Raw genomic sequence first — 27,524 nt, forward strand, 5'->3', positions numbered from 1 at the left:
CTTTTACGTCACTGAAATGTGACAGACGCCATAATTCTGCACTGGAGGAGGCGGAACCTGCCACATCCATATTTACTTCCATGAACACAGTGTGCGTGCTGCTTTTGGAACTACTTCAGGAACGTGGACTGTTAAAACATGAGTCTGATGGCAACGCATTTAAATCATAATGTGAACAACCATGCAAAAAAAAACAACAACTCTGATTTCAGCAGAAAATCAGAACTGAGCATTAAAACCTGCAGTGTGAAGGCGGTGCCTCTTTATCTTCTCACTTCCTATATTTTACCTCCTACTTCATACATTCTCCAAATATGCTTAATATACTTACAATGTATTTCAATGGAATTACTGCTGATTTTTATTCTGAATTCTTTGCGGGCCTTTTCAACTTCAGAGACGGATTTCAAGTTAAATGTCTGGAGCATTAACACACTGAAAAGACGATCCTTCTGTGCATCCACCGGTGAATATCACACAAGAGAAAAACAAGGTAAAAGATGCGATCAGATGGCAACAGTAGAAGGACACAAGACACAAGAAAGCAACTATGAAACCATAAAGGGAGAGGGGATGATAGAGAAAAGGCATCAATGTTTCAAGTTGTATTTCTGCACTGGAAAAAAATCAAAATCTTAAATGTTTTTTTCTCATTTCTAATCAAAATATCTCATCACACTTAAAACAACACATAATCACCAAAAGAGTAACTTTTCAGTGAGATGTAAGAACTTATTTTTTGACAACAGATCTTGAAAATGTAATTTCAAGAAATCTTACCAAGATAATTTTCACTTGTTCCATTGGTAGATTTTTTTGCTTGAATTAAGCAAAATTGAATTGAATTAAGCAAAAAAATCTGCCAGTGGAACAAGTGAAAATTGTCTTGGTAAGATTTCTTGAAATTACATTTTCAAGATCTATTGTCTAAAAATAAGTTCTTATATCTCACTGAAAAGTTACTCTTCAGGTGATTATGTCTTATTTTAAGTGTGATGAGATATTTTGACCAGAAATGAGAAAAATACACTTGGTAAGATTTAGATTTTTTCCAGTGTGATATTGACAACCGGTCTGCACACTGAAGTGAATGTTTTTTATTTTTCTTTATTAGTATTTTATTCTATTTAGAGAACAATCCAGAGGCTGTTTTTTTTGTTGTTTTTTTTTTTACTTTTACTGCATTAGTCCTTGTAAACCTTGTTTTCATTATATATAACTGTACCTCTATAGGAATAAAGAGCGTATTTACTTCGTAGTTCAATGTCATCAGGTGTGTCTCCACTGAGTGGATTGTGCTTATATTTGTACTGAGAACTTTGTCTCCTAATCTTGAAGTTATTTTTTGTCCTGCTGTAACTCACTCTAATGAGTCTGGAAGTCTGAATGTTCCAAAAATCCTGTCCGTGCTGTAAACGATACATCGTTGAGTTAAATATGGACCAAAACCACCTCTTTTTGTCAGGTCAAGGTTCAGCTTTCTGATCAAGTCCATGATTCTCAAAGAGGTTCTGCCCAAAAAGTCTGAATAAGTCAGGTGTGAAGGCGCCCTTAGCTGTAGCAGACTCTGAAACTGTTCATGTCCTGTTCACATCGTAATGTATTTGTTTTTAAAATCCTAAAAATCACATCCTTCCAAACCTAAATCGCTGAAATGTTTTTAATAGATCACTTTCAAAGACTGGATTCGAGGCAGAAGGTATTGATCAGTTGAAAAATGTCTCACATTACAGCTGAAAGTGACCGTTCATTAGTTTCCATTCTGAATCTAAGTGTTTCTGTACAGTACATAAAAACTTTTTTTTCTGACTTTTAATTCAATCTGTTACAGAGCGAGGACAGACGCGTAGATTTAGTATGTAGCTTTCATTCTTGTTCTTGGGTTTATATAGCAAACTTGAAGCTGTACAAATCCATCCACAGAGGACAGAGCTTTTAGAGGCAGTGAAAGAACAAAAAAACTGACTAGGACGTGACCAACCATCATCTTTATCAACCCACCAATAGTTTCACTTTTCTTTCATCTCTTTCAGACAAAGAACGTGACTGTTTTTTACTTGACGACTCATTTCTGGTTTCTGACCTCCACATTAACGCACAGACGCACATATTTCTGGTCCATTCTTCACCGTCGCCTTTTCTTCTGACTTGCCTTTTCCTTCGTCAGTGTCCACTTTGCCTGAGGTCGTCTGCGTACGACACCGTCAGGCCTTGTGTGTTCGTCCGTCAGTCTGTTCAGTCTGCAGACAGACAGACAGATCGACCGGTGGCTGAGCAGTAACAGTTCATCTACTGTCCCGTCTTCTTATCCTTCTGGAAACTGAAGCTGGTCCTGCGGCTCAGTTTCCGCTGCTTCTGGGCAAAGTAGTCGGCCCTGGAGGTGCTGGCCCTGGACTCCAGGATGTAGTTCACCTGGACACAAACACAGAGGAGTCTGGGTAAGTAGGAGGAACGCTTTGATCATCTGTGTGCACCCTGCAAATAGCAAAGACACACTAAATATTTAGCACCTGTGGGGCTTTTAAGACCTTCATGAAATCAAGAACAGTGTTTTAGTGTTGTTCAGCAGTGCTGAAGTAGCACATGACAAAAGTAATCCATTACAATAATGGATTACTTTTTGCTGTAACACAGTAGTTTAAGGCATTACTAATCCATTTTCAATAGTGCTTGTATTACAGCACACTTTTTGCCCATAATTTAATTGCTCAAATGAAAAACAAAAAAAAGCAAGACCATGAGACCTTAAGGACTCAAAAATGCGTCAGGAAAGTTCTATTTCCTGTTGGTGCTCAGCCAATGGGTGAAGATGGCAGAGGACAGTACATTGTCCACATGCACGTATGTTCATTACTAACCCTAACCCTGCTTTACAGAAGCCAGTTAACATAATATCCATCAACATGTACTTCATGGCGCAAATGTATGCGTCCCAAGGCTCTCTTATCTCTTGTATGGTGGGGGGGGGGGGGTTGGGTTCTACTGCGTACGCCCCATTTATGACGCGAGTCTGTATGTAACGCAAAAGTAATACAGGAGTCATGTAAAACATTAAAATTCTGAGATAGCAATATTGCAAGGTGAGGAATTACTTTTAAATAACAGTAACACATAATCTGTAATGGATTACAGTTTGGAAGTAACTTGCACAATACTGTTGTTAAAGTATCGGGGCGGTGCAGTGGTTAGAATTAACAGCTCCAAGAAAGGAGGTTGTGGATTCAAACCTGCCAGTCGGGGCATTTCTGTGTAGAACTAGCATGACTGTATGGAAGTTAAACTAAAGCATAGAGACAGCAGGTCAAAAAATCAGGAGGCTGTAGTCATGGCCTATGGTCACAAATTAACTCCTTCCATTAATGTGATTTATTTGCAATGAAAAGTCACTCAAACTTGTAAAACTCACAACCTTATGCATGCACTTTATCCTGTTGTCTTGAACAGTGAATTTCCCCCATTATGAGATCAATAAAGTTTGCAAATGCTTATAATAGTTCCAGAAATAATTTCAAAAACAAGTGGGCAAAAACGGAAGCAGCAAAGCCTGGAAGAACATGAGCTCCTACAGACTCATCATCATTTACTTTAGACACTACCAAACCCATCCCTTTACATCTGGCACATGTTTTGGTCAAAAATACATAAAATTATAAAAATACAAATTCAAAGCTAATTGTCGTCTTCCATGTGGTGAGCCTACTCTGTGAGTAGTAAGAAGCACATGGAGGCCACTCGTCTATATTTACAGCAGAACAGATTCTTTGACAAAATTTAATCAGTATATTTTTCTCCTCTGGTGCTGACATAACCTTTGACACTGAAATGTGAGGTTTGTAGGGTCGTACAGGTGTTTTATCGGTGCTGTCAGCCTTTTGATACTGCCCCTGGTTTCACACATTAAAGCTGATTGGCTCCTCCTGATGGACATGGTTTTCAGAATTTAACACTCTGCTCTTGATCTGTATGAGCTGAGTAAGCAGTAAGGATAAAAAAAATAAAAAAAAATAGCAGACCAATCAGTGCAGAATAGATGCAGAATCCTTGGGTTCATGTTTTTGCAGGAACTGTCTACGCACGTCATTTAATACGGTGGTTTTTGGGGACGGACTCAGTTTCGGAGCCAGTTTCATGAAGTTACTCTGCTTGGTTTTTCAGGTTCAGAGGCGTGTGTTTGGTGACAGACAGCTGAACCATTGGGATCTGGATGGAACTCACCTTCAGCACTATTTCATTGACTGTCGCAGCATCGGACTCAAAGTACAGAGGCTTGTAGTCATGGTTGCTCAGATATGTGAGCTTAAATATTGCATGACCTGTAAAAGGAAAAGGAAGACACATGAAACCAAACACTACCAGACAACGCAAAGCGATGCTAATTGAATTAATTTCTTCCTCCTCCGACCTGTTAGTGATAAAAGAAATTTTAAAAATATGCATCCATAAGTCGGCTTTGAAACTACTGCTCTGGTAAAAACTTGCTGATTTTCTTTTCAATGCAATTTTTCCACCTCGTTCTTTAATTACAGGGTGATAAGTGATGAGCAGATCATGACAATCATTCCTTCAGTTGTTGTGTGAGCTCACTGTGGAAGTGTCACATCCAGTCAGAGCGATGGATGCAGAATGTGAGGAGAATCAAATAGACCAGACTGTCAGACATAGAAAATGAAAAGCCATTTCTCAAAGTCATCAAGACAAATGTCAATTTAATTTAGCAAGCTCAATTCCGTGGACTAGCCTGTGAGAAGGAGGCGCTATAATAAGAAAAAAAATGTGGCATGATGCTTAATATGAAAATATCTTTAGAGGACAAAAAAGCCAAAGTGAATATTTACAGTGTGTGACTGTTTTCATGCCCTCGTTGGCTCTGCCAGCGCTAACGTGATCACGTTTAATCCAATTACCTAAAACAGAGCCTGTTAAACACTCAACACCAACAAGATGCTATCACACAAATTTAACACAGACTGTCAGAGTAAATTATGCCACAGAGTAAAGAGAAGTAAAAAGTTTTGGTGAGCCACATTACTCCGAGTAATGACGTTATATCCTTCAATAAAACAGGAAGTGCACGTTGATGCTGCCGATAGACCTGTCTACTTACTGGGGCTTCTTTCCTCTACCAGGTCGCAGGCACACAGGTGGTCTGAGTCTATAGAGATGGGTTTCTGCCTGATCCAGAACTTGGTACTGGCCTTCTGATTGGTGACGGGGTCAATCTCCACTTTCTCTCCTGAAATGCCTGAGAAGACAATTAGCGTTTGCTTTTGTCATTTTTGGTGCAGGTTGAGATCAAACACAACAACATCCTTAAAAGCAGAGACTGTGTGGAAGTGGATCTGAAATGTATGACGCTGCTGGACGTCTGGTTAGTGACAAAGCTACATTAAATCCTAGTATCTTTGACTATTTTTAATATTGTCTGTTTATTGGTTGTTTTTTTTAATCTAGTATACTGGTAGTTGTTTATCTTTATCTAGCTTATCTTTAGTTGTTAATTATTAATGTTTAACAGTTCTATTTGATTTAATATTAAACTTTAGAGCAGGGGTGTCAAAACTCATTTTATTTCAGGGGCTGTATTCAGCCCAATATGATCTCAACTGGGCCGGACCAGTAAAATTATAACAGTGAAAATGTAAAATTACATTAAGACTTGGTTTTTTTTTTTTAACATTTACAAAGTATCCTTTACAAATGTGAATCACATGAAAAACCATCATCATTTACACATTACATTATTGCATTACAACAAACAGATCACAGTGGATCTACACACATACACAACATTTAGTAACAGGTATAAATATCAGAGTTGCACTTACTTCTCTTAAAATATTTCATGTTATTCATATTTGTTCAGGTTCACATTTTTTGTAACATTTTCATGCAGTTTTACTTTTTTACACAAAAATAGGAGAAAAATTTGGATTTGTTATTATTTATAGGTTATTAGGCTTTATTTTACTGATTTGAACCACTGGAGGTCAAATTGGGCAGTATGTCGCCCCTGAACTGAAATGATTTTGACACCCTTGATTGTTAATATCTTAAATTTAATGTTTGCATTTCACAAAGTCATCCCACAGGCCGGACTGGACCCTTTGGTGGGCTGGTTTTAGCCCATGGGCCGCATGTTTGTTACCCCTGCTTCACAGTATTGAACACACATGTTCTTGTATGATAAAATAAATCAAGTGTCCTTGTGCTCTTACTAAATTAAGTGTTTTATCATCATTAAACCATTACAATCACACATAAAGCAGCATGTTACAACTGAACATGCTCTCTTATCATTCCTCCCTTTTCAGCTAAAGCTTCAAACCAGATACTTTAATTTATTACGGTGGTCATTGGTGACTTAGGGGTTTATTTACTGTGTTAGTAACAGGATTAGGCTGTGTGTTGATCTGTTGACTTTTATTGGAAATTAAAAAAAAGAAGTGAGGCCACAAGGGAACATTTTACCATCTCCTTTTAGTCACAAAGGCAAAACTTCAACACATCATCACTCTTGCTGCCTGTTGCATGTGCATTTGGCAGGTTTGAGGGTGTCGATTCAGTCACTTCATGGTCAAAGTGTGAGTATGATGTTCTGACATTTTTACTGCAGTCTTTTTATTTTATAAATCTATAACGTTTTACCAGGCAAATCGGTTAATGTGATACATTCCCTAATCATCTCGACTGAATGTCTGAGTCTGACCATAACGCTAATCTAAACCAAACTGTTTTTTTTTTTCTTACCCTCACCCCTGCAAGAATATTAGTCAGATCGTTCTGTCCGTTTGACCGTCTGCACCTGTAACTTAAAAACTACAATATGTTTGAACTTGAAAATTATACACAGTGGATGATTCTTCACTCTTAGGAGGATATTTTTAACATTTCCTCATAAATAAAGGCAGCTATAGGTATTACTCTGAACAAAACAAACAAACAAATAAATACATAAATAAGCAAGTATCTACCAATATAATCCATTTATTGTTCACTGAGATGATGATCCAGAACTGAGAGACTATTTTAAGTTCATTGTTCATGGTCCTTCCTGAACCTATTTTTGAACAAAGTAAATTCAGATGTGTTTATTTCATTTTCATATAACATTTAATATTTTTTACTTTTCATACTAACGATAGAACTGATAGTATGGAAATGAAACCACATCCACTCCACCGTCACATGAACCCAAACACTGGGAGGATGTTTTAAAGGAGTGATATTTTGCTTTTTTTTTAAAAAAAATGGAATTATGCATTTGAAAACATTTCCCTGTGCTCCTCAGAAACTGTAAATGCTATGCTTGGGTCTAAATTCACCACGGGTCCATCTTCGAGCCTATTTCTGAGTAATGACAGCAGAAAGGTCCTTTTGAGCGCTGGCCCTTTAAATGCAAATGAGCCACTTCAGGCCCCACCCCCTCCAGGTTGTTGACCGCGCTGCTCTGTCCTGTTCAACCAACAACCAACAGCTTGAAGTTTGGACATATTTTCAGTATGGACTACAACCGCTGCTGCTGACAAACAATTATCGCGTATTCAGAGAAATGTTTGTTGAAGTCTTGGCCTTTTATGTGGAAAGGTCGTGACGTAACTAGTTATAGAGGTAACTAATTAAGAAAGAATTAGAACAGGTTGTAGAAATCAACTCGGTTTTTGCCAAAATAAATATAAACGTAGCTTCGCAGCACCTGGAGGGTTTAAATTCAGACTTTATGAACTACTAGGGTCCAAATACACAAATAAATGTACCAAAGACTAATAAAAGTGGGTTTAACAAAATATGACCCCTTTAAGGGTCAAGGAACTGATTCATACCATATATACATGTGTGTTTGGGTGAATTCCCTTCATAGAAGAATTATTTACTTGTGGAGACTAACCCTAACTAAAACCATCACAACTGGATCTACATATAAAGCTGAAGTCGTCACAGATGCATACATAATAACATACGTTATACACACATACATATATAATGATAAATGAATGCTGCTTAGAAATCCCTGTTTGATTCAGTGGTGGCTGTTTAGTTTTCTGTGTTTGTTTTAAATGGTAATAAACAGCGTGTGAAGGCCTCTGAAAGCGGGGACTCGACAGAATGGGGACACCTCATGCTCATCAAAGCCTCTGGTGCTGACAGCTTTGTGTTCACATTATATGGTGTGTGTGTCTGAAGCTGGCTATAGGCCAGCCCTGTGTTCTGTTTACTTCCATGATCTTTATTAGACTAACTGACTTAATACACGCAAAACACAGAACACACAGCCTCCTTTCCACACAAACACACATGTGCTGGTGTATGGATAGTATGTCAGCTGTCAGTCACAGAGCTGAATGTGAGATAAAACCAAGTGTCAATCAAATGGAAGCTGCCATTTCCCACTGGGATCCACAGAACTGCTACTTCCTCTGCTGATAGAAGTACTTTAAAGGATATGTGATTGTATTCTCAAACATTACATGAAACGGCTTTAAACTCACACTTACTTGTGGTTCTCTGTGCATGACAAATATCTGCAGTACTTGCCAAAATTCACATCTAGTGTTTTTACATACATTCATAAATTATAATAACTGTCCAAATCACTCTTGAGTTTAGTCCATTTTTTAACAGACTTCATTTTCCATCTTGGACAAGTAACTTTGATTAATCAGGTATGTAAAAGATCTTGGATATTTACCTGAAAAGAAAATGGTTGGAAAACCCCCTGTTTGTACTTAAGACTCTTTTGGTGACTTTATTTATTTTTCTGCAAATGTTTCATTGCAAAATATAACAGTATTACTGTTCTAAATATTTAACATCTACTTTATCACCATGACTTTTAACTTAACCCCACTAAGGCGTGTGCATTTCAAAGCATTTCCTAACTACAATATTCTTTTTCATCACTGAAGCCATGCCACACAATAAACAAATAACTTTAAGACTGAAATATTACTCAGGCTGTTGGCAGAATCACACAGCCTGGCCGAAAAAAAAAAAAAAAACACAAAAAAAACTGCCTTTAGAACTGCCTTTAGACACATTTACCGTGGAAGTGTTTCAAAACACTTATGCAATGTCACTGCACGTATTTCTGTCATTTTTTGGAGACATAATAAATCCCAGATCACAACACTGCCCCAACAGGTTTGTACTGCAGGCACTCGGCATGATGGGTAATCACTTCATCCTCCTCTCCTCATCACTCTGTAACAGTGGTCAATCTGGACTCAGCAGACCATGTGACCTTTTTCCATTGAAACACAGTTCAACTTTTATGCTCTACATCAAACTGATGAATGTTTAAGAAATGAGAAGCTACTGCAACAGTTAAAGGTTAAAGAACTTGATATTAGTCACTGCAGTAATTGTCCAATGGAAGGATTTGCTAAATACATTTTTTTGGCCAGGCTGTGTGTATTGATACCAGTACCAGTTGTGGCAACTAGTTTTGTCAGTGACACATATTGGCTCTTTGCATAAATGAAATTCCTTTGTGATGAAAAGTCACTGAAACACATAAAATGCTTATAACTGTTCTACAATGTACTTCAAAAACAAGTGGGAAAAATGCAAAAAAAATGAAGTACTAGAGCATGCAAAAATAAAATTTGTCACTTCCAAAAGTTTTGGCCATAACAGCATATGTTTCTAATAATGGCTGATATATTTTTACAGAACTTTTTGTCGTGGTAAAACATGCTTATTTTCTAAAATCAACTGATATTGCATTCATGTTTTTTTTTTTGTTTTTTTTTTTTTTAGTAACAACTATGTATAGGTAAAATTTGTAGTTGAGTGCACTAATAATAGACTCATTCTAGATAATTAAGTCATAGTTTCACTGTAAATATCGTGATTGTTAAGGTCAGGGTAAGAAAAGTGTGTAATTCTTTCTCCCTGTCCTGAGTATTTGTGAATCCACTGTCTGACACTTTGACTGGACTGCAGCCTGTCAGAGGCAGATAGATCAGGTATTCACAGATGATAGTATAGTAGCTTTTGTACCTAGCTGGACGTCTGTGGTGAAGCGCAGCTTGTGGATCATACTGATCTTGAAGGACTTGTAGTGGTGGCTGCTCAGCATGTCTTGGACTGTGGTGATATCAATGGGAGGGTCTTCCTCTGAGCTCTCCTCACCCCTGGAGCCTGGACACAGACAGAAAAATGCCTCTCAGGTTACAGCAGTGTTCTACAAGTTAAATGTAAGTCTTTTTAAGACCTTTTTAGGACTACTTAAAACAGAATTTAATGGCCATTTCAGAGCTTATTTCACAGCCATACTGGCAAAACTTTGTGACTCCTAGAATTTAGGAAAATGTATTTATTTATTCTAACGTCTTGATTCCCATCGTTCCAAGCTGAATTGATTTTTTGCAGGTGCAGCGAGCTTCAAAAATGTTGCCCTCCATTCATGTCAACTAGGTGGAGAATGATATTTTCTCCAACCAGACATCATTATATTTGTACTTCCCCATGCTTACCTTTCACTTCTGTGATCATTTCTCACCACGGTCTGCAAAGTTAGTGATAATTGGTTCCTAATTTTCAATATAAATTGTCAGGTTGGAACAGGTGGAATGGGAGTAGAAACATTACTTTCTTTGCCGTTTGGACATTTCCCAGACACATTTAAACACAACACAGTAAACAAGTTTATAGCAACATAACTTAAGTCCTATCATATCAAACTGAATACCTTTTAAAGACTTTTTCAAGGTATTAAATGCAGATTTGTAAATTCAAGATTTTTAAGACTTTTTAAGACCCCGTGGTAACACTGTACAGGTGAATGAAACCTAAATAGTTGCGATGGAAAACAAAACCAAAAGGACAGACTGAGATTCAACTTACTGTTTTCTCTGACCAGACAAAACTCCAGTGTGCTCTGGTTCTCCAGTGTGGAGTCCAGATCAACAGCGACGTTCGGCTCCGTCTGTTTTTCCAGACGATACAGAGGTCCTGTGGGTAAGAACCGATCCAGACGGCATCACAGGTAAGATGTTTAAGCAGTAACAACCACTGTACTGGACTGCACCAGCATAAGATCCTAATCTGAGCATCATTTCTACTTAAAGACAAAGTTTATACACAGCTAAAATAATTCTAACTGCACAAATGCACTTTTCTACCAGTCCAACACCGGTATGGGATAATTACCCTGTTGATCATCTATTTGCTTGTACCAGCTGTAGATTAAGGCTGTATGGTCAACATTTTGTCTGCCTTTATGTTGTTTGATGATTAATGTTCACTTTATTTAACCATTAGCCTTTCTCCTATTATGTGGCAAAGTGTTCATTAACAAGAAGGCATGAAATACAATACAGACAAAACACTGCATTAAGAATAGTCCCTTTCAGTGACTGGCTCTGAGAAGCAAAAACACCATTCTCTGCTACAATACTTTGTATAGTTTGGACTTTATACCAGTGTAATTAACAATAATTGTACACCTCTTTGTCAACCAAACACTGACACAGTTGTAGGTTAAAATAACTGGTATAAACTTATCTTTTTGTGTGGACTTCACATCCTAGATTAAGCTAAAACTTTGCCCCTATGTCACTGTGTTTTCTCTAGTGTGGCCTTTCACACCATTCCTCAGTCCCAAAATTTCCAGTCATTTGTTTGTTTGTTTTTTTTTTAAATTGTGGTTACTGTTGGGTTTAGCTGTTGATATGCTTTTAAAAAAAATCAAAAAGCAGCAGAGGATAAGATAAGATCTGGATCATATACGACAAACAGTGGATTTCTTACAAAACCCACCTTTCCAGTAAAACAGCCTCATCTTTCCAGTGTTGTGCCCATGTTTATAGTACAGGTCAAGATGGAGTCAGATGAGCCTAAACACAGGTTTACACTATGTTTGTGGATTAGTGCTGCTTTCTGGCTGTCACACACATCAAAGTTCAATGTCACTGAGGTCACTGTAGATCTGCTCCACTTCAGTCCAAAAGCTCTTTGGCAGTTCAACAAAAGCCTGTATTCAGTCTGTCTGTTATTAGATTCTAGCCTTCCTCCTGCCTTCTCCTCTTCCTCTCCTGAGGAGTTTCTCTAATGTGGACCCACTTTTGTTTGACCTCTGCGTGTCAAACATACAGTGTAATATAATTATGTGTCCTCACAAAGAAACACAAAACATGCTATTAATGTAAAATATAAGAAATGGGCTTCCAGAACCATCAGACTAGGGCTGCGCGATTGATCAATTTTAAATCAAAATCAAATTTTTTAGTTAGAACGATTTTAAAAAAGGGTAATTGTCAAATTGATTTAATCTCTCTGGCATCTCATGTCTCGTGCATGCCTCCAGGCTACCATAGGCTACTCCACCTAACTGTAAGAGCGGTCTTTCACAGAATTCCGTGTCATGACCACGGACCTTAAATCTGTCATGGCATCACGGAATCAATGAAAATTCCATGATAAGCCCACAGTGATACCAATGTAAGCCGTGGTCCACACACGGATCCCCCAGTTCAAATATAACTCCATGGGGCTCACTCATCTTCCGTGGTCCACACATGCACGCATGACTGATGTCTGTCACTGACTTACATTGGTATAACTTCTGCAGGCCCATCACAGAATTTTCAGTGATTCCTTGATACCATCACAGATTTGAGGTAGGGAGCAGTGCGCTGCATTGCGGGCAGCGCACGAAAACGACATGCTGACTTCTGCTGTCTTTTGTAGTTTTACCCAAAAATCGCAAATCGAGTTTTTAGAGGAAAAAATCTGGATTTTATTTTTGGCCAAAATCGTGCAGCCCTACAGACATCACTTTTTTAAGCCATCCCAGCTGCATGACACTAGGGACTGTTTGTCTGTCCATCTGCTGATCAGTTAGTCCACTATAACGGTACAATGATATGTTGTCACTTATCTAAATGTATGAAACACAAAAGAATCTGGAAAGGTGAGCAAGCAGCAGTGTATGCAAGGCAGGATTTTGCATGGTGATATAAAAAAAAAAGAGAGAGAAGGTCAGGGGGAACGAGGCATCATTTTCACAAATGGATTGTCCACCATAGAGTCCAGACCTGAACCCCACTGAGAATGTTTGGGATATACTAGAGAAGACTTTACACAGGGGTTCAACTCTCCATCATCAATACAGGATCTCGCCCAAAATTAATGCAACTCTAAACAGAAATAAACTGCGTAAATGACATATGGTAAATATGTCCTGTAATCAAAACTAAAGGTGGTCCAACGAAATATTGCGTGTGGGACTTTTTAACCTAAGCACTGCTTTTGAGTTTGTATCATCTATTGTTATTGAAACTTGACCACTAAGTTTCAGATGTGTCCAGTAAAACAAATTTTCTTCTGTAGACTGGACTGACTAGAAAGTCTAATTTAATTGAGTTCCTTGACTCAATAACATGTCAGATGCTTTCTGTGAGATCAGTCCTTTTTGTTCCCCCGTAAACTACGCCACCCTATTGTAATATCACCTTAAAGTACTGTACATCCATGGGGTGACAAGAGGGTGAGCTGGGCTGGAATGGAGCATGGTTTGCTTCTTCCCATAATCACCCACGGCAGGCATGAAAACAACCAGGCAGCGTGACGAAAAAACACTCAGCTCCCGTTCAGTTACTGACAAAACGACCATGCAATGTTGTGTCAAAAGGGTTGGAAATCACATTTTCTGTAATGAGGCTAAGGTTTAGCATTTTAGCAGCCATTTTTTCTAAAACAGGATGAACCAAAGCATAGAATTTGGAGGAAAAAAATGAGTAACTCTCTTTAGTATGATGGCAAATTATGGGAAAAAAATAACCACAAATTAAGTAAAAATTGGAGCATTAAAGTATTTTTGGAAACTCATGTTCATTTTCTGGTACATTTAGAATTTGTACTAGTGAGAATTTCTCTGTTTATTTTCTTTATTACAAGCATTGCACTATTGCCATATCTGCTGCTGTTTTGTTCCACTATTCACCTCATAACCGCTACTGTATTGCACTACTGATGACACTGTAAACAGACTGACGTATATTGTAGCTGCTGTCCAAGGCATCATTCATATATTCAGTTCGTAATCTTCAAGAGTATTTAAAATCACAACACATTTGCAGTAATAATTAATTTAAATAGTCAATAAATAAATAATTCATAGAAAATACATTTTATTTGTTTGATTTAAAACAGAGGTAAGAGGGGAACCAAAATGTTTGTTCCGCATGTTCATGTTGCAGAGGGGATAAGATTGGTCGTGCACTCCATGAGCCACATGAGACTATCATGCACAACATGTTCTGCTGTAAGACCTGCAAAAGGACAGTTCAAAGGAGCTGAACAAAGAAATTTAAAACATCTTTTAAGAAGACGCGGTGAAACCTTCTGTTTTTATTCCTTTGGAGTTTATGCGGCCAATGAGGTAAAGTTAGTTTTCTTTGTTAATAAGTCGTGGATTGTAAGTGAAGCCAGATAAGCCTGTTATTTTATATGTGTGCTTTATTTCATTGAATGGGTATTCATTTCGTCATTTTGTGTCAAATCTGTATATTTTTGTACGTTAATCTAAGTTTTAATATTTTATTTCTTTAGTTCTGACAGCATTGTTTGGGCATCACTGTTGGGCAAGCGCAAGATTTGATCGTCCAAATAAATGGCTGTTTAAACCCAAGAACTATGTTGAGCGTTGATTAACTCTGAGGGAGTAACATATATATTTTATATTCTATTACAATTTATTCTTTATACCACTTGTTTATTCTTGTTCTAATTTTACCTCTTTTTTTTTTTTTTTCAAAGTGCATGGCATCTAACCCTTTAACCCCTGAGACAATATTTCAATGAAACGGGTTGGTCGGAATTTGCATCCGTAAAAGTGTCATAAAAGCTGCTGTTGTTTTGCTTTACTGTATGTTTTAGGATTGAACCAGGGTGGAGACAGAGATGAATTGAAGTTTGACAGGTTTTTACTAAACAGGGCAATCAGAATGTACATTAATAAGAGATTTAGGATGTTGACGATGAACTGTGAACTGGAACACACTAAATAAAAAAACAAGTATTTGAATTTTTGGCTCAGTAGTTTTTGTTTTGGGGCTCTTTTTTCCAAATCAGGCCAGCTCTTTTTTGGCAGTTGGTTGAATTCCAAAAAGCAGTTACATGGTCAAAACTTGGTAAAAAAAAAAAAGAAAAAAAAAAAGAGGGAAAATCACAACAACACTGCAAACAACAGTAAAAACAAAAACGACAAGGAAGTGGTGTAAAAAAAAAAAAAAAAGAAGAAGCTCAAAACATCTATTTTTATACTGAGTCGGTCTCACTCACTGCTGTGTTTTGCCTCCAATTAGACAGGCAGCGGAGTGTGCACTGAGCATGCTCAAATGTCTATGGAAAGTACAAGGTCTTTTCTATCATGCACGTTTTGAAATTTTTCCTATTGAGCAAAAGGTTGAATTTTTATGAATATTTAAATTAAATCATATATTCAGAACACTCGCCACAGACACATCAGAGATTAAAGGGTTAATAAGCTGAGAGACAATCGATATCTCAGTTCTCTGTCCTCTGCATCTAATGAATATGCATCTAATGAACATCTAATGACAATAAAATATCATTGAATTCTGAATTAAATTCTTGCTTTTTTATGACTCTAATCTCAGTCTCAGTCTGATTATTAATGTACCTAGTTGGTGTCATTTCTAATTTTCTTTTGGTTACAGATATATCAGAAAATCCTGGAGTTTTTTTCTTGGAAAACAGAGCGTTTTGAGTTTTTTCTCAGATTCTAACCCCCCCTTGTTTTTTACCTAAATTGGCTGTTACAGTCTGAATGATAGCTCACGTCTTGCTATTATTTTACACATCGCCTGTCCAACTCCACTGTACACACTCCAGTCACCTCTTTACTATCGACCACGTCATTTGCAGTTCAAACACAGCCCATCATCTCCACCCACCCAAATGTCACCACAGTTTGCCTGATAATGTGCACGAGCTCCATTCAATACCCTCTTATCTCCTGGCACAGGCCGCGGCGTTTTATATTCCACTGCAGCATCCAGCACATCATATTTCACAGTCTTCTCCAGTCAGCCACGTCTGCTCCTTTTATTCCCGCTTCTGCCACGACCTCATACTAAATTAGCACTCCTTCTTCACGGTTCAAAGAAAAGAATTCACAAATATACTATGATATTTTTGTGCTCTGTCAACATCAAACTGTCTGCTCTTGAGGGAGACGAGGTGAACTCTGATCTGCAGGGCTGTAGACTTTCTTTCATGTATTGTATTAAACAGTAATTATTAGCTCTTGGGAATGATGGCTCAGGCCTACTGATCCTTTCTGTAAGTTAATCCCATGAGACGATGCCAATGAGAAGACAGAAATCATTATTCCAAATCATCCACGCAGCAGGACCTTGGACTGTCCTTATAAACACAGAGAGAATGTGTGAACCCAGAGGCAGCCCGTGGTAAATACAGTACATAATCAATACTCATCTAAATGTAAATGAGAAAACAGCGCTGTGTTGACTGCAGCGGCATGTGCACACGTCTCTTGAAGGAGTATTGGGTGAGTAAGGTTACTATGTGGAAAATGACCTTAGCACTAATCACAACAGACCCTGTTTATCCGAGAGTAAATAGAAAACAGTGATAAACAGCAGATGAATGTGCAAATTATTCACTTATAACCCCACTTGCAAATAGGCTCACATGTACTAATTTGCTGTCAAAGAGCACAATTTTGCTATTTTCCTGTTTGTGTTACTTTCTGTTGCTAAAGGTGCTTTCAAGTTGATAACAGTTAAACTTTTGGTACAGTGCCTTGCTCGTCAGTGTCACTTCTCTCTAAACAACCAATCAACAAAACAACAGACGCTTAGCTGATTTTTGCATAACATTAATTTTCCAACGACGTTTAGATCCACATTCTTTGAGGTTCACTCACACAACTACCTACATGTATCACTTTGTGTTACTGTTGGACCCTGGTTGTGCATATTCAGGTGAAAATGAATCAAAAGCATTTCAGCACAATCCCCTCTCAATTTGGGATGTCCCGATTAAATCTACAGATTGGTATCGGCTGCCAATCTGGTATTTTTTAGAAGATCGAATTGGATCGGATTTCGTCATGAGATCGGGCTGATCCGCGCCCGGTTCGGGAAGGGAGGGGGGCAAATGTCCTGCCCCCTCAAATTAAAGATTCCATAGGTAGGGAAAAGCTGCACAACAGCTGGAGGCTTAGAGGACTTTGTAAAGCATCTATAAGTTTCACTTTCACTCTGCGCATACACATTATGAGGTCCGGTTGTGATGCGCGACTGGTTTTTTTCAACCTACAGCGCTTTTTTAGAATTATTTGACCCGACCCAACCCACCCTGCAAATAAACTGACATTCTTTTGACCCGCCCAAACCCTACCTGTGAGTAACCCGCTTCACATCACTAACGCACGGCACCGAACGCACCCCCATATATGGACCTGTCCATGGACACACTGTAGCAGCGGAAAATATAAGATTCTAATTTGTCCCCCAGTATGAATTTGGAAAGTGCAAAAATTATACTAAAGTTATTAATAGTCAAAGGTGTCATACCTGTTTTAGTTCACGTTCCACCTGCAGCCCAATTGTGATCTCAAGCAAAATAATAGTATATTAACCTATAAATAATGACTCCAAATTTGAATCAAAATTTGATTGTAAAAAGTCAATACTGGATCGGTATTGGATTGGTATCGGCAAAACTAATCACCACCAGAAAAAATGAATTGGATCGGAAGCAAAAAAATCCAGAGACATCTGGGACATCACTACTCTCAAAATCATGTTGTTAACCTACCCTAATTATACATTTACAAAACAGGAGAATGCATACAGGATCATGTATACAAATCAAATGTTTTCAGGAGACTCATTTTTTATATTTGTCAGTAAGTGTCATCTTCTTGTTGTCATCTGTGTCCTATAAATTCCAGCAGTAGTTCAGGTGTTCTTACCTGAGCCTTTTTGGGAGCCTTTCCTCTTCTTCAGTGCTTTCTGGAGGATTTCTTTCATGGTTACCTTCAGACTGTCCACAGGGATTAAAGAGAAACCATGAGCAGCATTTCTGCAAGAAACAAACAAAAAACAGAAATGGGAAAGGTTAAACTAAGTTTATCTCAATCACTCAGACAGGAGGATGTCAACACCTAGTGAACAACACTCAACTGCAGAACAGATGAGGACAGCGGGCTGTTCATCTGACTGAACACAGGAGGTACACAGAGGTGAACTGGCGTGGAACCTTACACATTTACGAATGTAAAGCCGAGCTGGAACAATCACTCAACTAAATGACAAGTTGATCACGTTGATCATCAAGAAAATTACCTGACTTCAATATTTAATTCACTTAACATACATACATAAATATCCATGCATGCAATGGAATATATGTTTACAGAAGTGCCAAAGAACTTCTTCCAAGAAATTAAAGAATCAAACCCAAAACAAGGCAAGAGCCAGCCATTTATGAGGGAGACAAACTATACCATGAGTTATTACCAAAGTCACTGCCATCTTCGAAGGCAATAAGTACACACTGAGCTCAATATAAACAAGACTGTCATCTTTCAGGTTCTTCATTAAAAGAAGAATTACCAGACTACAGGGTTCCGACAGGTTTTTACAAGTTACATTTAAGACTTTTTAAAACCTTTTTAAGACTACTAAGACAGAATTTAATGCTACTTCAATTTGTGACTCCTAGAATTTAGGGAAATGTATTTATTCACACCAATGCCCTGATTCCTACCGTTCGGAGTCATTTCTTACCAGGGGGCTGCTAAGTTAGCAATAATTGGTTCCTAATTTCAATATAAATTGTCAGGTTTCTCGGTTGGTGACATGTCTGTTTTTATACTGTATATATAGTTACACTTCCTTTCTTCTTTAAACTTTTGCACTACGCATCACCAGAGAGTTGTCACTTACAATTTCGTGATACATATGTATAATGACAATAAAGGCATTCTATTCTATTCTATTCTATTCTATTCTATTCTATTCTATTCTATTCTAGGTTGAATGGGTGGAAACGAGTAGACTAACATTACTTTCTTTGCAGTTTGGACATTTAAGAGACACATTAGAACACAATACAGCCAACAAGTTTATGGCAACATAACGTAAGACCTCCCGTATTAAATTTAATAACTTTTAAAGACTTTTTTTAGGTATTAAATGCAGATTGTAAATTCAAGACTTTTTAAGACCCCACGGGAACCCTGAGACTATTAACAGTTTTGATTAAATGTAACTGAAGCCTAATGTACAGATACCACATCTGTGCATCTGTACACATCTAATTTAAATGACCAATGTCACCACTAGTTTCCAAAAATAAATAATTTGCAAAGTTTTATTAACAAAACTTGAAACAAATTTTGTGTAATCTCAATTATGGCCACTAGATGCTGACTCCAAAAAAATCTTGACCCACCTGAAAACCCACCACTGAAAAACACAAACGTATTTTTAGAAAGTGCACTATTTTCATTCTGGTCTATCCATTTTTGAACTTGGACCATCTATTACAGCCCTTTTATAAATTTTTGCTCTGTTAATAAGATTTTTACTTGATGTTTGCCACGCTGGTGATGCTTGACATGAGTGAGCGATACCTAGCTCAGCTGCTCAGTTCTGTTTATTGAATAAAACCTTTTTTTCTGACAAACTGGTCTATAGTAGCGGTCAAGAAGTTCTGTTATCAAGACTACAGGTTTACTCAACAATATTAAGGTATGACACCACGGCTGTTAGCATAGCATTACTTCTGTGTTTCAAATATTTGGTCTGTCAACTTGCCTGCTCATTACAAATAAGATTGTGATGGAGAAATACCAGATTTGAGGCTTCATGGATCATGTCATAGTAGCTACATCTATCTTTTTTATGAAGTCTGTGCTGTATCAGTAAATATCTAATCAAACCGTGCATCCAGAGTCGTGATTTTCTTTTTGGTGACATTGACAGTGGATGGTAAGAAGGTAACAGGACTTACATTCGGACAAACAGAGACTGTCTGGAGGCGAGGCCCGGCGACGAGTATTTCTCCACCAAAGCCAGAGTGCTGAAGCCAAACTTGTGGATTGGTTCATTGGAGTCCAGCGGAGGGAAGTCTGTGTCCACCTCGCCATCATCCTCCGCGATGTGTAGGCAGTAGGCATTCACATTCTCACTGAGGAGGCAACAGAAACACAGGAGTGTGAAATATAAATGCCAAATTCTGCCAAAGTGATGGAAGAAAAAGCTCAAAGTATATCTCTGTATCTGTGTGAAAGTGCTATTCTCACTTAAGTTTGGGTTCCCGTCCTTCGCTGGTGTACTGCCAGCAGATGAGTCCTATGAGGTCATGAACACGGGCATTGGCGATGGTCACCACCGTCATCGGGTGAACTTTCTCCTGAGCAATCTGCATGGAGAGGTAGACGTCTATCTTTTTTGTGGCTGTTGTGCCGATGTGGCCCTTGAGGAGGAGGAAGAAGTGACAAAGTGAGTAAGACTGCAGAGAAAATATTGTTAATGTAAAACCAAGAACAGAATGTACCATGACGTGACTCACCTTGCCGTCAAATTTGGAGTATTCGTTGAAGGGGTTGTTGAGCTGCTGGGGACACTGCTCCAGCCGAAGTGACAGAGTGGATTTGGTACCAGTGGTCTTCGGTCGGTCCTTAAAGTCCCGTTTCTCAAATAAAGATCCCAGATCCTCTGCTAAATGGAGAGCAACAGGGAAAAGGCAAAAAACACAGGGCATTGTGACATAATAATAGTGAACTTGACCTTTTACATGATGATGTTCACACACTTTGACATCATTAGCGTTTGGATTCTTGAATTACGGCTAAAAGTGCGTTCTGTTTGATCACAACAACCTTGCCTGCCCGCCACAGATTTCTAATCTATTCATCCTTGAGTGTTTGTGCCACATCTTCAGAAATTTCATCAAGGTGAAATAATGGACAGACACGAGTGACCTTGACATGTGACTGCCCAAATTTAACCCTTAAAGACCCACAACTACTTTTGTCATTACTTCCAAATGATTTTCCTGTCTTTCCCAAGTGATTTATCAACATTTATCACAATATTATCCGTCTCATTTTGCATTTTTCAGTGTAAATCATGTATTTTCCTATATTTAATTCACTGATCATGTAGATGTTCAAATAAGCTCGGTGTAAACTCAAAGGTTATTATTTCAAATTTAAAAAAAAAAAAAAAAAAAAAAAGAGGAAAAAGTGACTTTTTTTTAAAACATGTCATTAACTGAACATAAAAACCAGTGTTTAATTTGTCAAACTACATGGGTTTTACTGGTGAATCAGTGTTTTAGAAGATGATAATGTTTCCCCGTTCACTACGGAGCCTCTGAACGTCCAAACGAGTCATATCTGATGACCATGAAAAGATGACAAACTGAGTTTTACACCAATTATTTACATGGATTGATAGTAGAGCCACACTTAGTAAACACTGTTGATCAGCAGAGGATTTTGGTTGATGGTGGATGTTTGGCTTTTTATGGGTTAATCAGTTCAATCCTTGAAGAAATTCATTCATTTAATACATGTTTCAGATCCGTACCTGACTGGGACGACGTCCTCTCTTTCCACTGAATATTTTTACACTTGATTTGGTTCTGCCGTTCTTTCCTTAGTCTTTCAAGTCTTTGGGCTGAAAAAAAGCAAAACACTTTTACATAACTGTCAATCCATAAGACAAATGTATTTCCAAATCCTCGAGGGCATGTGAAAATGAAAGATAAACACGTTACCATGGAGCAATGTTTGGAATAATGAATAAATCCTAGGGTGACACTGAAAGGCCAAAGTGATTCTATTTTGTGACACTGTCTGACATAACTCACCTGATACGCTGAGAAATAATCAGATGCACAAGCGGACAAGGAAAAAATCAACAACAAATGAGATTTTCTTGTGGGTCCCTTTTATCTTACCAGCAGCCCTGGGTTTGTTGCGGCTGTCTTGTTGACCTCCTGATGAAACAGGCCCACAGGTCAGTTTTCAAACTCTCAGTCAATCTGAAAGTCTTAAAAGAAGGCGGCTTTCTACCCAGAACCCCAAAAACCACGACCAGGACTCCACCAAACTCAGTACAGTACTCAAGAGAGCCAAAAGGAGACTGGATGCCTACCTTTGGACCCCCTCTACCACCAAAAAACCATCAAAATAAGCTCCACATATGTACTTGAATGTGCTTTCACACTCTTTCATTTGATTCAGCTTCATTATTCTAAAATTAAATTACACATCCGCATCCCAACCCAAATATAAGATGATAACTGATTTGATAATATGATGCTGATTACAAGACAAAGCGCTAAAGTCTAATGGGAGAATCACAAGAGCTATGAGCCTTGGTCATACTGTAACAACCCATCTTTGAAGCATAAACAACAGCTTGCAGAGCACACACCGGCCAAACAATGGCCAAAAGTTTGTTTGTGCCTGTTCTGATTTAATAATTTTATGTTGAACTGCTGCCCGTCTCTGTAACCAGTTAAAATGAAGTTTAGTGCATATACAAATTACAAACAATAACCCAGTGATTCCTGTGGTGATCTGTCCAAATAAACCAGAGTGAGGGGAGATAAAGGGAGAGCTGTCAGCATTTGATTTTGTTAAATCTGAGTATTTTCCAGGACAGGAAACCCAAACAGATCCCAAAACATCAAATATCAAATCCCTGCTCTGGTTATTTTCAGGAATGGTAACAATACCGTATATTAATTCCCCCCTAAAAAAGTACTGCACTAGCTCTTACCTGACCTATCTGGTTTGAACTGGGAGATCCAGGTGAACTGGTAAGGAATGATCCTTTAGCTTAATATCCTCCTGAGACCCAAGAAAGTGAAAGTTTTGGCTTTTTTACTTTAAATAATTGTCTTGATTGGAAACACCATGATACAACAGTGTTTTTCAGATACATTTTTTATTATTTTTTTATGGAATATCCTTGCAGTGGATAGCTTTTTTTTTTTTTTTTTTTTAAGTAAAGTTATGAATCTCTTGTTCCCTACTGAGGACAAAAATGCATTGATGAGTCTCAGGAGGATATAAACAGTACAGTAAACAGCACAGCCTGATTTATCTATAAACTACAAACAAATTACTACATAACTGTTCCTGCACTTGTACTAGTTGGAAAAGGCACCTTGTTCACTCTGATGTGAAAGTCAAAAGTCAACACAGTTCCAATCTAAAGTCAGCTGCATCAGAAAACAAAAAAACTCAAACAGCAACAAGTGAAAATGATAAAGAAAGATGAAATATAGTACAGAAATAGTCATTAAAAAAAGCCACAAGCCCATTGGATAAATACACATTAATTTCTGCAGGGAGTGATTTGCAAAGTGCACTTCACATGGAGGATGCACTGACACCAGGGAGCTACAGCTGGAGGTGTGCCACAACCATCATTGATGTGCAATGAATCCCTCAGTTAACTACAAGGAATCACAATAAATTTCCAAAGTGTAGCATACACTAAGGGTATGAACCAGCATTAATGTGAACCCAATCTGCTTCCCCCCTGAGCAACAACAACTGCTTTTATTGGCACACAGATTTAGCCTAATCTCGCTAAACTACTGGCCCAGATTACACACACAAGCCCACCCTCAAACAATAGCAGGATGTGCTTTCTGATTCTGTTTCAACCGAAGGCAGCAAGAAGCAAATCAGACAAATCAAAAATAAAATGTAAGTAACACAACACTGCTAACACGTAGCTGAAAGCAGTGATGGCAGAGCCAGATAGTTCCAGTTGAGACTAAACCTGATCATTCACTGATAGTTTCATGCCACATGTTTATGTTTTATGACAACCAAACCAGTTACACACTCACACTAATGAGTGAACATTTTGAGTAACATAATCAACCTTGTGAGGCTTGGTTTGAGGATTATAAGAGACAATTTCACATTTTTGTTACATTTTTGAATCTGATTATCCTTTACTGCCTTTTGTGGGTTTGCTTTGAATACAGGTGACAATAAATTATAACAATTCCTTTGACATTCTCTAAATTACTAAGTATTTACCCAATAAATACGTGGTAAAAAATGTTAAAGTATATAGTTAGGTTACTACGACTGCCATATATTTAAGTAAATATATAGAAACTACAGCAGAGGTACAAAGAAAAAACTCAACTATGCCAAGTGTAGTTGTGACCAATTTTAGTAAATTGGAAATAACTAAGATACAATTTAATACATCCTACAGAGGTAAGCAACCAATTCTTAGAAACACCTCTGTTACCCATCAAGTTACAATTATATCGATCCAAGTCTGATGGCTGGTAGAGTTGATTTTTCCAGTGTTTCAGCAGTAATTTCTCTGCATTTTCCTACCTATTTATGCAGTGGTAACTACCCAATGATATACTGTAACTTAATCTAGATTTACTGGGTAAATACATAGTTGTTACAAGACTGTGAAGGGAAATGTTATCTGATAAATAAAAAACTTTCAAACAGAAAGCTGGTCCTGCTAACCAGTCCCACCCTGGGGATGAGCATACCTGTGTTGGAGCGCCGGCGGATGCCAAAGTCCCAGCTGGAGGTGATGTCCATGGACTGTGAGAGGTCACAGGCATGATTGTCCGTCACGCTGCTGCCCCCCTCAATGAGGGAGCCCGACCCTGTCGACCCGCAGCTGCTGCCGGGAACCAAAGCCAGCTGGCATTTCTCCAGATCCACATCTTGGTCAATTAGTACCATCTCACACATTCCTGTATCATCACTGGTCACATGAGACTGTCTGATGTGGGCCAAAATAATGGTTGGATTGTCCAAGAAAGCCATTCCTTCTTCTTCTTGGTTTCTCCTGGCTTAAACTCTGTATATTTTCTCTGTCTGTCTCAGACTCTTGCCTGCCAGACAGTCCGTTTCTCCCCTTCAGTCTCTCTGTGACACTGTAAAAACAGCAGGTGATGACAAGTGGAGTGCAGTCATCTTCTTATTTTAATTAACTTCTCAGATCGGAGATGGAAACTGAACCTGCTTGGGAAGAGATCAGAATCACCACATGATACAGGATCAAATCTGTGACTGACTATTCTTAATGTCATCAAGGTTACAAGAGATAGACCATGCTTGTGCAAAACATAAATCCTGTTACATTGCAGTTTAATTTATTAATTAGAAGTGAATTTTTCTAACACTGCCCATCTCAGAATGTTCTCAAGTTATGAACAGTAGTGGTCAAGTAAGAATACTTACCGCAGTTTGTTGAGATAGACTAACTTCTCACCTTCCAGGCCAGATGCTAAGTAATAATTACACAATATAATACTGGAATAACTACTTACAACATAAGATCATGGCATGGCAGTCATCTACATCTATGATGTGATAACAAAACACTTTTTTGATGGGTTTTTATTTCAAGTGTAATGATTGCCACAATGTTAGAATCCTTATCTCAAAGATTTGACTCCTAAAACAACTAGGAACATGTGAGAGACTTGTGATAATATGGTCATGTTGTGATATTTTGAAAACATTCTTATATTGTGTCATAGGCCTCAAATTGCAGAAAACTTGGCCTTGCCTATGTTCTTAATTTCTAGACTAAATGCAATACTGAGGGCATAAACATTCAGATACTATTGGTCTGTAAATTATTTGAGTGGCTATATATTTGTCAGGTACTTTATCACTTATTTTGATCAGAAAGAATAATATCTAACATCTTATATGGTTTTTGCAACTAAAATGTTTACAACTTTCAGAAAAAATATCAAGATAAATTTGCTAACCAATATTTAGTCAAAATATACTGCAATACACTTTTTGCCCATATCATGCATCTGTTATGGTAATATTAACAGTTAAAGCTAAGTTGATGGTGATTGTCTACATAAATAAAATTTACATACTTACTTACAGGGTGGGGAAGCAAAATTTCCAATATTTTGAGGCAGGGATTGAAAGACAGTGTATGACCAATTAGTTTATTGAAAGTCATGAGAATTTATTTGCCACAAGAAAATTGACAGAATAGAAAATGTTTTTATTCTATGTGTCCTCCTTCTTTCTCAATAACTGCCTTCACACGCTTCCTGAAACTTGTGCAAGTGTTCCTCAAATATTCGGGTGACAACTTCTCCCATTCTTCTTTAATAGTATCTTCCAGACTTTCTCGTAATAGTTTTGCTCATAGTCATTCTCTTCTTTACATTATAAACAGTCTTTATGGACACTCCAACTATTTTTGAAATCTCCTTTGGTGTGACGAGTGCATTCAGCAAATCACACACTCTTTGACGTTTGCTTTCCTGAATACTCATATGGGCAAAAGTTTCTGAAAAGGTATGGATAATAGTGTTAGGTATGATTATGACATCAATATATGTTTGGTTTCAAAACAATTGACGTAGTGCCTGCTGAGAAAAAACAACTAAATGTTCATTGTAAATTTTGCTTCCCCACCCTGTACTATTAGAATGCTGTATAAACTGGGCGTTTAAGAACATGTATTACAAGAAAAACACATTCAGTGTTCATTTGCATTGACCAGTAAACTTGCATGACTTATATAAACAAACAGTTTGAGTGTTCAGAGTATTTACACTGTGAACATTGAGTTGTTTATATTTGCAACACAGTAATGGGAGCTGCAAGAAAGGGCAAAACAATCCCTTCATACCATGACTCAGTTAGCATGTCAGGAAGATGTAATAAAGAATAAATGATAATGTTTTCATCTACCATTAGCCACCATACACCAGACTGCAAGACATATACTATTACAACTGTATCTACCCGTTATCACAGTGTGGGAAAACTTTAAACACAAGTAACAAAAAGGGTAGTTCTGACTCACAGAGCTTTACCAGCTAACGCTAACTGTGCGGCTGCTAACATGCATAATAGTATGACAGAATCATCCAACTTATGCTTTTTTCACTTTAGATAATCATTATAAATTGGCAACTTCATGGCCAGTGTATTTATTGAAAGAAGTGTGTAAATATCTTAGTTTTATAATTATAATCCCTGAGCTAACAGCTTTGGTAGAATCAGATGTTTCCCTGGTAGCTACATTGACGTTAGCTGATGTAGCTAGCTGTGCTTCCCAACACAAATATTCTGAGGAAAACCTATAACATAAACACCCGTTAACACTAAGCTAAAGGCAGTAACAATATATATATACTTTGCATTTAAACATACATAGAATATTTAAGCACATAAGCTATTTTAGTGAAAATGACACATAACTAGTTAGCTAGTGAAACTTGTGCAGGCTAGCATCATTAGCTGTGGTTAGCTGCTGTACTAGCTTTCCAGAGAAGTTAGTTTAGAACGGCGCCCCACCTTGAGAAGTCCCATATGATGACAGAGACGAATATCTGCAATGCCCCATTTTATCCAAGGATTCTTCCAGCGGTGACAACAGCCCACTCCATGAATAACATGAACATAACTGTTTCCAAATCACAATACAACTGCTGCCTGCTGAGCTCAGCTAGCAGCAGCAGTA

At 37.9% G+C, this 27,524-nt stretch overlaps 1 protein-coding gene across 2 annotated transcripts; it reads right to left on the reverse strand.

The window, feature by feature from the left end:
- Positions 1–1,209: 1,209 nt before the first annotated feature.
- Positions 1,210–27,524, reverse strand: mapkap1 (MAPK associated protein 1). 2 transcript variants are annotated; one of them, XM_030150104.1, is made up of 13 exons: positions 27,359–27,524; positions 24,559–25,036; positions 21,970–22,008; positions 21,597–21,686; positions 20,575–20,723; positions 20,306–20,478; positions 20,014–20,190; positions 17,969–18,078; positions 10,846–10,953; positions 10,000–10,140; positions 5,105–5,242; positions 4,216–4,313; positions 1,210–2,412 (listed from the first exon to the last, which is right to left on the reverse strand). In XM_030150104.1, the coding sequence occupies exons 2-13, from the start codon at positions 24,839–24,841 to the stop codon at positions 2,290–2,292; spliced, it is 1,629 nt and encodes a 542-aa protein (XP_030005964.1). In that variant the 5' UTR covers positions 24,842–25,036; positions 27,359–27,524; the 3' UTR covers positions 1,210–2,289. The 2 variants fall into 2 exon arrangements, with proteins under 2 accessions (XP_030005964.1, XP_030005965.1); XM_030150105.1 differs by lacking the exon at positions 21,970–22,008.

The sequence above is a fragment of the Sphaeramia orbicularis genome, chromosome 12 (assembly GCF_902148855.1).
Source record: "Sphaeramia orbicularis chromosome 12, fSphaOr1.1, whole genome shotgun sequence".
In the NCBI taxonomy this organism is placed as follows: Eukaryota; Metazoa; Chordata; class Actinopteri; order Kurtiformes; family Apogonidae; genus Sphaeramia; species Sphaeramia orbicularis.

What these genes read in the sequence shown, in the direction of transcription:
- mapkap1 (XM_030150104.1), bottom strand. Translation starts at nt 24,841, where the DNA reads ATGGCTTTCTTGGACAATCCAACCATTATTTTGGCCCACATCAGACAG. An exon ending in CCGCCGGCGCTCCAACACAG is followed by an intron (nt 22,009 to 24,558) that starts GTATGCTCATCC and finishes CTGTTTCATCAG; the next exon opens with GAGGTCAACAAGACAGCCGC. An exon ending in CAACAAACCCAGGGCTGCTG is followed by an intron (nt 21,687 to 21,969) that starts GTAAGATAAAAG and finishes GCTTTTTTTCAG; the next exon opens with CCCAAAGACTTGAAAGACTA.